The 13634-nt window shown below is 43.1% G+C and overlaps 1 protein-coding gene across 2 annotated transcripts in view; it reads right to left on the bottom strand.

The window, feature by feature from the left end:
- myom2a (myomesin 2a) overlaps positions 1-13634 on the bottom strand; it is a 50777-nt gene that overhangs the window by 29308 nt on the left and 7835 nt on the right. The window contains exons 5-14 of one of the 2 annotated variants that reach the window (XM_063202306.1): positions 12022-12176; positions 11198-11290; positions 7639-7727; positions 7020-7061; positions 6404-6565; positions 5869-6030; positions 4246-4387; positions 2480-2676; positions 1789-1842; positions 847-977 (exon numbers count right to left, since the gene is read on the bottom strand). In XM_063202306.1, the coding sequence (XP_063058376.1) occupies positions 847-977; positions 1789-1842; positions 2480-2676; positions 4246-4387; positions 5869-6030; positions 6404-6565; positions 7020-7061; positions 7639-7727; positions 11198-11290; positions 12022-12176 (1227 nt within the window). The remainder of the gene's footprint in view (positions 1-846; positions 978-1788; positions 1843-2479; positions 2677-4245; positions 4388-5868; positions 6031-6403; positions 6566-7019; positions 7062-7638; positions 7728-11197; positions 11291-12021; positions 12177-13634) is intronic. The other variant, XM_063202299.1, reaches the window with a different exon arrangement.

The raw sequence follows: 13634 nt of genomic DNA, 5'->3' as shown, positions 1-13634 counted from the left end.
ATGCATGAGGGGGTACTCTTCATATGACAACATGGCTTAGGGGGTACGCAGGACAAAAAAGGTTGGGAAACACTGATGTAGAGAATCATTTCCACAAAGCCAGGTTAACAATTTGAACTTGTATGAGTAGTCGTCAGTATACAACTTGGTATACATACTGTACCTGCCAAGTTATGGCAGATATGTCAATCAATGCCAATCAAAAGTCAAATAATTCAGTTCAGTTTGAGAAATAAAATGATTGTAATCCCAAATGGTATGCCAGAGAAATAGGAATCCTAGCATTCATACTGGATTATTGGTGTGATGCGTCTTCTTGATACTATACACTATGTGCAGTGGTGTTGTCACAACATGGTGTCATAACATTAAATGATGAGGTGAATGTGACTGGCAACAGGTGACCGTTAGGGCTGTAACGATACACTCAACTCACGATTCGATTTGTATCACGATTTTTTACCTAGGGGAAGCTTAGGAGCACTATCACATTGAGCCATATGGTTGTTTTCTGGACTTAAGGATAACAACACTTTGAAAGGGCGAATCACGATACTGCCTTCTTACATCACGATACAATATCATGACTCTGAGTATCGCAATTTCTCAGTTCGATCCAATATCGTTACAGCCCTAGTGATCGTGCGGTGGTACACTACAGTGAAGGGAAATCACTCCCTCTCAATGAGGTATCAGCATTCATACTGGATTATTGGTGTGATGTGTCTTCTTCATGATACTATATGTGTAGTGGTGATGTCATAATAACATGAGGTGAATGTGACTGGCAATAGGTGACCATGCGGTGGTACAGATACGCTACAGTGAAGGGAAATAAAATCACACCTTCTCAATGAGGTACCAGAGAGAAGCCTTGCCGCAGGGGGAAGGAGGCGTCCAACTGAGAACCACATAGCTTTTGTTTATCTCTGAGGCATGCACCTCAGTAGGTTGCCCTGGCAAAGTGACATACACACCTACGGTACAGCACACACACGACACGCACAGAACAGGAGGGTCAAGCACTCATCACACATACAGTACAGTACACTGACTGGAATGGTGAAAACCAGTGACGGTACATTATATGGACACAGCAGGGCCCAATGGATTTGAAGCATTTTAAATTTGGGCTGGTCTCGAGAGAGGGTCTCTGATTGGCGATTACAACCAGGAAATCCTGTGTTCTGCTTGCAAATTAGCAGCTTGATGTCCATTGTAATACACGGTCATCGGTGAAATTGTCATTACACTGCATCTGAAAATTCTGGGAAGTCTGTTACCTGGCGACTGAAAGTGCACGACAGCACTGGTAACAGGGTTGCAAAATAGATGTGGAATGGTTTTACCGATGTTAGTGAATGATTTTTGTGGGTTAGTTTAGTGACTCTAGGTGCTGATTTTCATTCAAGCATCAGGTGAAAATGGGTGTCGTTATGATGGAGATGACAATGATGGAAATGACAACAATGACTCTTATGTTTATGAAATATTATTAGTTTTCTTTTTTGTTATTTGAGCAACCGTTGAACTTGAAAGCAATTTTTAATTTTAAAACTAATTGACTTTAAAATGCAATGAATTTTAGGTGCGTTTATAATTAAGTTGACCAAAATACATTGTGCACAGGTTTAAGGTTAAAGTGATGGTTTTGAAATAGTGATCACTGCCCAGGAGAACATGCGCTTTGTGGAAAACGTGAATTAATTTATACATGTTATAGTTTAGATACCGAATGTAGCTTTGACAGCCAATACACAGTTCACCAACTTCCAAAGTTGGTTCTACCTTCAAGGTCTTCTCGGTGAATCTCAATGTCATATTTTCCATCGATTTTAATCACTGTTTTAACAAACAAAGATGATGTTGGATGATTCAAGAGGGTCCATGACATAAATAATTAGTGATGCCATCAGCATTGACACTTCAGTACAAATTCTTCTGTGACACATTCCACAGATAAAAAAGATTTTGTGGCACAGGATTCCATCTGAAACGTTGATAGGTCAAACTAGAGTCGAGAGTGGCTTTACACAGCAGTAAAACCTGGTTTGGTTAATCCAAGGAGTTTACGACCTGACAGTGGAAGAGTCCACAACTTCATTCTGTTCAAATGACAACTGGTTCTTCTTCTACCAAGTTCACCACCAACTTTGGGCTGAAAAGACCAGCGTTGGTTGCTTACCGGTAAATGTCTTTGCAATACTTCTCAATGTTTTATGTTTCCATAGCCAGACATGACCACCACTGGGTTGAACAGACCAGGGATGGTCCCTGAATGATGTACACCAATTTTTAAAATACAACAGATCTCAAGCTATAATATTTATGTAGCCATATACGTCTACCTACAATCAGTCATGGATGGAGGTAAGGAAGTAAATCGAACCTTAAACCCTCTGATCCACAGACCAACACCCTAACCATCACACTACAGCGTTAAGCACTGTGTAGGTTTGCGTAGCCAGTTTTTATTTACCTTCAATCTCGCCTGCGGCCGTGTGGAGGGCGGACACTCCGTCAGACCTCCTGGAGGGGGCGCTGATGCCGGCGCTGTTCACGGCCCTCACGCGGAAGTGGTAGGAGTGGCCAACCGGCAGGCCCTCCACGGGCAACTTGCAGACCGCCACGGGGGCGTCGTTACATTGGATCCAGGTGGTGTGGCCAACTTCACGCCTGAAAAGCAAAAGTAGACGTCAGGTTATCATGTATCGGACTGACAAAAAGCCTGCTGCTGTTGAAGGATAAAATATCAAATATTGACAGGGGTGTCATACATTGGACCACGGTGGTGTGGCCAACTTCACGACTGAAAAGCAAAATAGACATGTCTCTCACTGACACAGGCCACAACAAGCTTGTCGGTCTTGTAACCGAAATTTTTTTTACAGATTAAATATCAAAGGTTATGGAGTGGGGCCCATCTCTGAGTGTTTTGAATAGTGTTCTAGGTTTGCACCCATGGAAAACACTTGCAGGAGAAATGCGGTGTCATGAGAAAGGACATCCCTATCACCATGCCAACAAAACATGATGATGCACACAGATACCAGCAGTTAACCAGATCTAAATGTCCGGTTGAAATTGTACCACCTGATGAACTGGCTGTTAGCAGGATTTTGAAGTAGGACAACCTATGAGTTTTTTTTTAATGGTGACGTGGGTTTGAATCCGGGGTAAGAGAAGAGTGGTGTCATGATGACTGAGGACATCAAGTTGTCATCATGTCAACAACACCTGTCTCTCATCTCCCAGCACCACATATCTACTCTACCAGCAGTTAATCCTTGTTGCCGATATCCCATTAAAACTGATGATACCCCGAGATAGAGATAGTGGTAAATGATAAGCCTCTCCAGTGTTGCCAAATTGGGCAGTTTCCCACCAAATTGGGCTACTTAGGATGGCCATCTGCAGATAAAAATGGCATTCTGCAGGAAAACCTGCACAATTTTTGGCCATAGAAATCATTAGAATTGGGTGGGATTCAGTGCTTCCAGCCGGGCTTTGAGCATTTTTTGGGCTGGAAATCATCAGCCTCATCTGGCATCCCCGAGCCTCTCCTAACATGACATCACTGACCACCATGCTGAAAGTGGACGTCAACAGTATAGTTGAAACAGTACCACCTGCTAAATTGGCCCCATTAGTGGCAGCCGGAGAGGAGCGGCGTGACTGACCATGACATCACATACCATCTTACACAGTCAAAAAATACAGTGCTTAACTCAACACTTAGAGAGTACTCTGGGACCAAAGGCACTCAAGAGGATGTGAAATTGACTCTGTATGTGTTAAATTAACACTGCATTTGTTTTACTCTGTATCTGAATGTGAGATGGGAGTTTGACATGTGAATGAGAGAACCATCTGCTGCGTTGCTCTGTTAAAGGAGGCCTGACACCGGAGTGGACAGGGCAGGGCCGGGGTGTAAATAATAATCGATATGTATCGATGCATCGATCCTATGGCCGACTATCAAATCAAATCGTACCGTATTGTGGGGCATTGTTGCGTATCGAATCACTGTAATTGAACCACTGGTCACTGCCCAATGCCCTAGCTTCATAACAGAGTGGAAGTGGAAAGGAAAAAATTGGATCGAATCATATTGTATAATATATCATATAGTCTGAAGCATCGACAATAATCGAATCGCCGCCTTAAGAAATCATTATCAATATCGTATCATCATAGAGGCTGTGATTTACACCCCTATTGGCGGGGCCTGTGCCAGCTCCTCACCTATCCACAAAGTATCCCGTGATGGCTGCCTCGGTGGTGATGTTGGGGGGCTTCCAGGTCACCATGACGAAAGCGCCGCTGGCGTCGGAGGCCTTGACGTCCATGGGAGCGCCAGGTGCACCTGCCACAGCGGGAGCGGCATCTGAAAGAAGGCACGAAGGCTCAAATCACCACGGGTCAATACTGAGTCCATTTATATGCACATCAATAAACCGTTTAGAATCAGGTTTTTGGAGTTACCGGTTTATTCAAGCGCTCAGGTAAACTGAATAAACAGTTTTAATAATCGGTTTATCGCCGTTATTGGTTTATGAGAAATCCAATTCGCACAGGTACGTTTTTGGCTAATAAACTGATTTCTGAAGACATGTAGGCTATCAAGCATAATCGGTTTATCATAAGGTTATTGACATTCTAGAATGATAAGTAGCCAATCACAAGCCTTAAATTCTAGCTTCGTGTCACACACTTGAGTGGAACACAGGCAACGGATGGATTGCATATAAACAGCAATAAACAGTTTACTCCAATAACCTGTTTATTCCAATAACCTGATTATTGCGGTAATGTAAACGGGCTCACTGACCGCCCTACAAAGGCAAAGAGCAGTTATCAATGTTCTAAATTAACATTTTTCATCACCAGCCAAAATGTCTTGTAGATGTTTATCTTACTAGTCAAACACACACTCACTAATGGGTCAGAGTGGCTAGAAAGTTTTTTTTTCTACCAGCCAAAAAGGTTTTTCACCAGCATTTGGCCGGTTTGCAGCAGAACAGGAAACAGAAGTATCTCCAGTGATCGGCAACCTGGACTCAAGAGCTACAATCCACATATTCCCAATTTCCTGGTTTTGCCTGTCGAAATGTGCTAATTGGACAGGTAAACCAGGTCTTCTTGTATCTTCTGGATCCAGTTTGCACAACACGTGCACAGCAATTTCTACTGCTGTTGATGCTTTAAGTGTTTCTAAACAGAAGCCGTGGAAGACTTTTTTAAAGTTAAAAAAAAAGGAAGGGTCCAGTCGTGGCTTAGCCGGCTAGGCACTGGACTGCTGTGCGGGCGACCCGCGGGTTCGATTCCTGACCCTGGTAATTTCCCGATCCTGCCCCATCTCTCTCTCCCACTCATTTCCTGTCCTACTCTTCACCCCCCCCCCAAAAAAAAAGAAGAAGTAGCTCTATCGCTGTATTAGTTGGTATTTCTCAACAGAATAGTTTCTTAACAGAATCAGTTCTACCATTTTACCGTTTACGCATTTCTGAAGAGAAGCTGTTCCACCATGGAATAATTTTTGAAGTGTTAATGAAGAGAAGCAGTCCTTGCAACATAACAACTCTTGTGTTTTTAATGAGGGTTCATGCAATGACTGAATGATCTTTATCAAAGAATTCAATGATTACAGTAAGTTTAATTGAATCGTCGTGTTATTAGAGTTAATGCATTCACAGACTTAAAATTCATTGAAGATACAGTGCACAAAGACAGGAAGAAATGATTTGGCGAATTACCTTGTTGTTACCATCATGTTGATTAATTGGAAAAGACCCCAGGGAGAATAGCTAATGCTAGAACCAAAAGCTAATGGGGATCTAATAAAAGCAAACAAACAAACAAACAAACCTTTCACAAAGAGGTAAGCGCTGTGCTCGACGGTGCCAGACTTGCACCAGATGCGCACGGTGTACAGGCCCTCGTCATCCTTGTTGAGGTGGGGGAAGGTGAGAGAGGCCACGCCCCCTCCCACAGCTATCTCCGCCCACTTGGAGGGAGCCAGCAGGCGGTCTGGAGAGAGAACCACAATAAAGGTTGAATTTGTGAAAGCCCACCTAGGAAACTCCCATTGTCATTGCCTTTAATATCAATCTATATACAACGATTCGCTGTCTCTTTGAACCATAGGTGCCGGAAAGAGGGATGCAGTGGTGCATTGGCATCCCTACCTTTGGGCACCCTAAATGAGTCTTTCTCCTCTTTTTTACTTTAGACAAATGAGTGGAGTGCAGCAGCAGTAACACTGTTAAGAAATGAAGAACCGAGAAAAAAAAATGCACCACCACTTTAAAAGTTATTCTGGCGCCCTTGGTTTGAACTTGCTGCTGTCAGAGCTAGCCTAAAAACGATGTATCATTCTTCTTCACTATTCTTCATCTCTTACCATCCCTGAACCACAAGACCTCGGGGGGAAGATTGGGAAGGTCTGGCACGACGACCAGGTTGGCAACGAGCTTGGCTGAGCCGCCCTCGGTGCCAAAGGTCACGCCAAAGGCATCCAGCAGAGTGACGTCCAGCTTGCTGGCATGGGTGGGGGTAATGGGGGCTGTAGGACAAAAAAACAAACATGGTATGTCATGGTAGTATAAGTGTACTGTATGACATCATGTTGATAGCACATCTTAATGTTATGGTGCAACTGTAGTGTTATGTCTGAAAAAAACAAATGGTTTGGATGATTTAATTGGTTTTGTATGGTTTGGATAGTTGGATAGTTGGTGCTTTTTTTTAGATCATGTACACATTAATTAAGCCGGGTGAGTATAAATACAGTATGTCTACGTATTTCAAACTTAACATTTTCACTATGACGCGGTTAGGCTAAAACCAATTGGAATGTTCATATGTGTAAATGTCCCTGGCAGCTAAATCAAACATGTCAATGTCACGTCCAGAGCCAATACAGCAAAATTCATGGTAAAACTTCTTCAATGATCTCGGCTACGCAGTAGCTTCAGTCGTTTCCAGTGTACATGCACAGTTGCTGTGGTCTCACTCACCTGAGCCAGGCAGGTGGGCCAGCTCTCCAGCTCCTGGTGGGCCTGGGGGAACCAGAGAAAAGCTGCCGTTAGACTCAAGAGTCAAGAGCACCTATACAGTATACTCAGCATCCCCATAACATTGTAAATAAACAAACTGCCAAACAACTGAGAGTAAACAAACTGCCACAAAGTTGTTCTCCCAATGAGCTGGGTCAACTTGGACACGTCTAATTTCAGCACAGAAACATGTGGTAACGTATGTAGAAATGGCAGAGCTTGTTAGTTGGGAGTTTTGGGTGTTCTTAATGCTAGAATCAGACAACAGCTCAACAGTTGATTACATAGTGAATGTGTGTGTGTGTGTGTGTGTGTGTGTGTGTGTGTGTGTGTGTGTGTGTGTGTGTGTGTGTGTGTGTGTGTGTGTGTGTGTGTGTGTGTGTGTGTGTGTGTGTGTGTGTGTGTGTGTGTGTGTGTGTGTGTCAGTGTAGTCTTTCTCTCCGTCTGTCTGTCTGTCTGCCTGTCTGTCTGTGCAAACGTGAACATGTGGTTGCATGTAGGAAGAAATACAGGTGTGGCACACATAGTCTCTGTGTGTTTAATGCTGAACCAAGTGAAGAGGTAAGGAAATGGGACTCACTCTTGACAGCGACGGTGGCCTTGCTGCTTGCCTTGCCATGGTGGTTGGTTGCCACGGCACTGTACTGGGCAGTATCAGACAACATGCACCTGCAGAGACACAACACATCCACACTCCTTATGAGACCAGGGACAAACTAAAAGCTAACTAGAACTTAGTATGCATTACTGCATGAACCTACCGGGCCCAGGCTCAGGGGCCCAAGAACTAAGGGGCCCCTGAAACCCAAGCCTGTACATTTCCATTCTCATTGCGTTAATAATATTGCACTTTTAACAACTTTATTCTCAGATTTTCTCAGGGGACAAATTCCTGAGAGTCCAACAACATAGGGTCTTTAATTTCTGGCCTAAAGCTCTGAATCTCATACTTACGAACGGGAAATTTGTTTTTGTTAATAATCATCTCCTAAAAATGGGCATGCTGTAATATGGCTTTAACTAGCTAGTGTTGCACGACAGTTTAAATCTGATGGAGAACGTCATGCTTGAAATTTCACATAGGATACATTGGGTTAAATGCTATGTTTGTTAAGGGAGCAAGTGGGCACACTCCCCATGGTCAGCTAGCTTAGAATACAATATTACAGTAAGTCACTTGTGAGATAGACTTGAAGTGTAATGTACAACTGAACACAAACCCGATTCTGTTCACAAAAACACAAGGGTTGTAAAAAAAATGAATGGTGATATTTTTGCCGTAATTAAAGGGCATGGAGAACCAGAACTATACCTACACCAGAATTAACTGAGACAAAATTGATATATTACTTTGCTGTGTTTACAGTATACTATATTACTTTGTAAATATTCTATTTTATTTTTAAAGCAGACCCATCCTCTGAAGCAGGATAGCCTAATCTGTAATGTTTAACACTGGTGACATACCAAGTCATCACCATATTAATTTGTCTGAAGCAGGATTGTCCCGTCATGTGCGATGTTTACCATTAGTGACTACAGCACACCAAAACAACATTAGGCCTTTGACAGGATATGTCAGGGGTGGTGGCAGATTATCAACTCCACCAGTGATAAACAAATGTCCGAATGTTACCCACCACAGTTGCCACACGACCACACCCCCCTTCTTTCCGACGCCCATCCTTTAACCTTCAACTATGTCTTTAGAGAGCGTGTCTGGAGTTGTTTCCAGCCCGTTGTCAACATCACATATGGAAACCATCTCACATAAACACCATCTCATATTCTCTTTTCTCTTTCCTCTCTCTCTCTCTCTCTCTCTCTCTCTCTCTCTCTCTCTCTCTCTCTCTCTCTCTCTCTCTCTCTCTCTCTCTCTTTCTCTCTCTCTTTCTCATCATCTCACCATCTCATTCTCTGCCTGTTTCTCTCCCTCTCTTTCCCTTCTCTGCACTTCTTGCTCTCTCTTTCCTCTTAGTGTTTCTTTCCCTCCATGTATCGGCCTCTTCTTCCTTCTTTCTTATGTCCTTTCTTCTCTTTCTTTCTTTCATTCTTTATTTCTTAAGTTATTTCCGGGCCCTTGTCATCACATACGGACAGGGGTGTTGTACAGGGGGGTAAAGTGAGAGTCACAAGGCCCCATGTGTATGGGGGCCCCACAACAGTGTCTGATATATGTAGATATATGGCTGGCGGGGGGGGTCCATTGGAGCTGATTGTACATAGCGCCCATAATTTGCTGCTACGCCCCTGCGTAGGAAAACTTATCTCACACAATCAGACTCCCTCCTGCACAGCACACAGTTGGGGGTGGTGGTGGTGGTGGATCTAAGACAAGTGTTGCCAGATTGGGCGGTTACCTGCCCAATTGGGCTGCTTAGGATGGCCGTCAGTGGGTAAAAACGGGAAAAATTGGCCATTTGGCGTTTTTTCCCTGCAGTTTTATGCCCATAGAAATCAATGCAATTTCTTGAAATTGGGCAGAATTTAGCGCCTCTTAGCCGTGTTTGAGCACCTTTTTGGGATTTGATCAGACACATCTGGCAACACTGTCTAAGACGTGCTCTGAAGGAGCCTCTGAAGGAAAGGCTGTCTTGAAGAGGTGAGAATAGAAGGAAGAAATGTGACCTTCACCCTGTCAAGGACTATTTTAGAGCATTGGCAGTGAACATGAGACCTTCTTCTGCACACTGCTTTGCTATCTTGAATCTGGACTAGAACCCAGAAGGAACCCACGTCACCGCCTCAATTCACACTGAAGTATGGTCCACACATATCAACAAAACCAAGGTGGATTCAACATTAAATGGACTCTGATCCGTTATAGAGCTGGTGGTTTGGGGGACTGAGAGCTCCTCTCTGACCTGGTTGTACAATGGGTGCGTTCCAATATGCAACCTTGCGTCCTCCACTTGTGCTTGAGGCCTCGTACCAGGAAGTAGTATGTCATGATGACATCACTGACAACAACATTATATTTCAATATCTCGCAAAAGCTCAATTGTAAAGTCATTTTCTCATTTGCGAGCTGGATGGTGAATGAAGAATAGTCCCCCAAATTGTTTGGAAACTTTATTGTTTTCTACACGGAGGTGGGGCCAGAAGGCACAAGTGGAGGACGCAAGGTAGCATATTGGAATGCACACAGTGACTGCTCCTTGGGAGCAGATGTCAGGCATTCTGGGATCGAATGACACTGAGCTAAGCAGGGCGCAAGTGAACAGCTGAGGCGTCTTGGAGACGTACGAGACGAGGGCAGGGCAAGAGTACTACCCCCCCCACCCCCCAACTCCCCACTCCCAAAACCAACCAACCAACCGGCCGACTAGCTGAGACTAAATAGGGGAAAGCTAAAAGCCACTGGCTCCATATGACTTGTCACAGGCTGTAATGTTCTGCTACTCTCTACACTGCTACCCAAACTTCCTCTGCTCACAGTCACAGCCATGGCCAAGGCATTTACTCTCAACCGTTCATATGAAAGTGGAAAGTGAATGGAGCATAAAGTGAAACTGGAATAAGTGAAAGGTGACGGTGTAAAAATTAAAGGTGTACTGTGTAAGATTGTGGCCAGAATAGGTATTGCAACTATGCTTCTCATTGAAAGTGTGCTGCCTATTGCCAAATTTGATCTTTTCGTGAATATTTACTAAGTAATAAACTGGTATATTTACCAGTATGACCAAAGTACAGTATGTTTTGCAGCTAAAAATGTCTATTTCTGGAAATTCAAAATGGCGGACCATGGAGAAGACCCTTCTTTTCATTTATGAAAAGTGCAATTTTCCCAGTTATATTTAATACTAAGAATTTGGTGGTGGTGGTAAGTATTTGTTAAAAAGGTAACATTTGTGAATGGGCAGCACTGATTCTGGAAATGAACTACAAAAAATATTACACGGTACACATACACAAGTATGACATAATCAATATTAGAATGACAATGTGACGTACATATACAGGTGAAAGTAAATGAAAAGTGTTCCACATCTACAGTCAGCATCTATCCACTACTGTATTTGATATCTCCACTTTGTCATCCATTCCAAAGGATCCAGAAGCGTGTGTGTGTGTGTATGTGTGTGTGTTTGCGTGCGCGCGTATGTGTTTCTGTCACAGTTAGAGGGTTAACACCGTACCTGCTAATGATCAAGCTGTGCACTCCATACTTGCTCTCAATCTTGTACTTTCCTGGAACACTGAGGGGGTCAATGGGCTTGTCCCCCTTATACCTGTTGAAGGATCAACACAAACAGGAACATCAACAACCACAGAGACAAATAGCCTACCCTTTGTCAATCAGAAATCATATATTCACATGATTCATGATTTCACATCTTCCCTAGATATGGACCTAATTCAATTTAATTCCAATGGCTCGATGGGGCGGATATATAGCCCATTCATGCATCGCCAATGATTCCACTCACTGTTTACAGAAAAGGCTTAGCTACATCGATTCATAGCAAAATTGCTGTCATTACACAGAGAAAAACAGAGTCATTACCATGTTTGCTTATAACAGAGCCTCTGCATGAACGGGTTAAGATCGAAAGCTACTGTTAGTCCAAGACAAGTCAGAAGAAAAAGTTGATTGTTCAACCAGTAGCATAGCAAAAATTGGCTGAATCAAATAAGCTTAGGTGGTTGGGTTTGACCTATATATTTCAGTAAAGTATTGGAATTTACAATAAAAGGCCAATAACATTCTGAGCACATTGTATGTGACAATACTGAAAAGCGGGCTGTTTACCATTGGACATTACCGTGGGCATGCCTGCCACAGTGCACTTGGCGTAACCTACCTTTTGGCAGTATAGACGAATGACAACAATATTTGTTTCAAATTGATGTTTTGAAATTTCATATTGTTTGACTGCAAAATTGATATCACTATATCAATACGATATAGTGCACAGCCCTACCACATTGTATGTGACTATTCTGAAAGTGGGCTGTTTACCATTGGACAATAGGGGTGGGAGTGCCTGCCACGGTGCAGAAGAGCTTGACGGACATCTTCTCCCACAGGGTGTGTCCCCTGAGGGCCACCAGGAACTCTGGAGCCTTGTCGGCCGGCACGGGGATCTTCCTCTTCACAGACATCATCTCCTGGACCTGGGAGACAACGCCACACAGAAGATATACCATATGATTATAGGGACACAATGATCACACGTCATCACATTACTATCACATTTGATTTCTATTCTTAGCGTGTTATGTGATTAATTATTTATGTCATCATCTAGACATCATCTCCTGGACCTGGGAGACGACGCCACAGAGAAGATACCATATGATTATAGGGACACAGTGATCACATGTCATCACATTACAATCACACTTGACTTCTATTTTTAGCTTATTATTATGTGATTATGTAGTATGTCGTCACAGACATCATTTCCTGGACCTGGGAGACAACACAACACAGAAGATGACTCCACAAAGAAGATACCATTAGGCCAGGGGCATGCTTGCTGTGTGCCTAAAACTATGCATGCAACCCCGTGCGATCGAGTGCACAAATTTGCTGCAGGACGACTGGACAGGCAAAGGCCTTTCATTTTAATTATTGATTTTTTATAATGTCACTACTTACTGATGTAGATGGTAGGCATGTGGCAAAAAAAATCCTAGTTTTTTTAAAACTACATTATATATTTTCTGTTCATATGTATGAGCTCATGAATGAGTAATTGAGTGAGGTAATTCATCTCCACTACCAAACAGAACCATGAGAGCTGGTTCAGTAGTGGCTGCTATGTTGTGCCGCCATTTTGAGACTACAGGCACCTACAAGAGATAGCTTTAGTGGTTTTCACTGCACAACCCTCCACTAGCTGCGGATACACTGGATAGAATGAATTTCTTCTGTGTGATTGGCTCTCTTGTGAGCCAGTATAAAATACAAAGTAGCCAGTATACTTAGTATTGTATATTTACCTGCCTGGGCGGGCATTGCTGTGACCCCATTTGTCTGGCCAAACATCACATGTCATACTGGGGCCAGGTTGACATGCTGTAACTCTGATTGCACTTAATTTGTATAACGTTCATTATATTTAAATCACACTTGAGTTTTTCTTTTACTTCAGACATGTAAAAGTTTTATCTTTTACCTGACATGTTTCGATGGTAGGCTAGCTTCCGTCTTCATCAGAGGGTCAATGTTCCGTCTTTATCAGGGAGTCAGTGGGATGTTGATGTGTGACGTGCTTTAAAATCAGCTGATGTTGTTGTGGAGATGTGACCTCCCTGTCAATAATGACAGGTTGGTCACACCTCCTGCTGTTAGAGTTGTCCTCTTAGGATGGTTGTCCAGGTGTGTGACAACATCAGCTGATTTTAAAGCACATCACACATCAACATCCCATTGACCCTCTGATGAAGACAGAAGCTATACCATCGAAACATGTCAGGTAAAAGATAAAACTTTAGCATGTCTGAGGTAAAAGAAAAACTCAAGTCTGATTGCACTTGTTTTATCTTCACTTGAGAGACAACACCGGAGCAGCACAGATGTAATTCTTTTTTATTCAAGTGCACAACATGACTAACGTACGATGGTTA

Source organism: Engraulis encrasicolus, chromosome 1, assembly GCF_034702125.1.
Source record: "Engraulis encrasicolus isolate BLACKSEA-1 chromosome 1, IST_EnEncr_1.0, whole genome shotgun sequence".
Lineage (NCBI taxonomy): Eukaryota > Metazoa > Chordata > Actinopteri > Clupeiformes > Engraulidae > Engraulis > Engraulis encrasicolus.
This window is presented reverse-complemented; position numbering and strand designations above follow the sequence as displayed.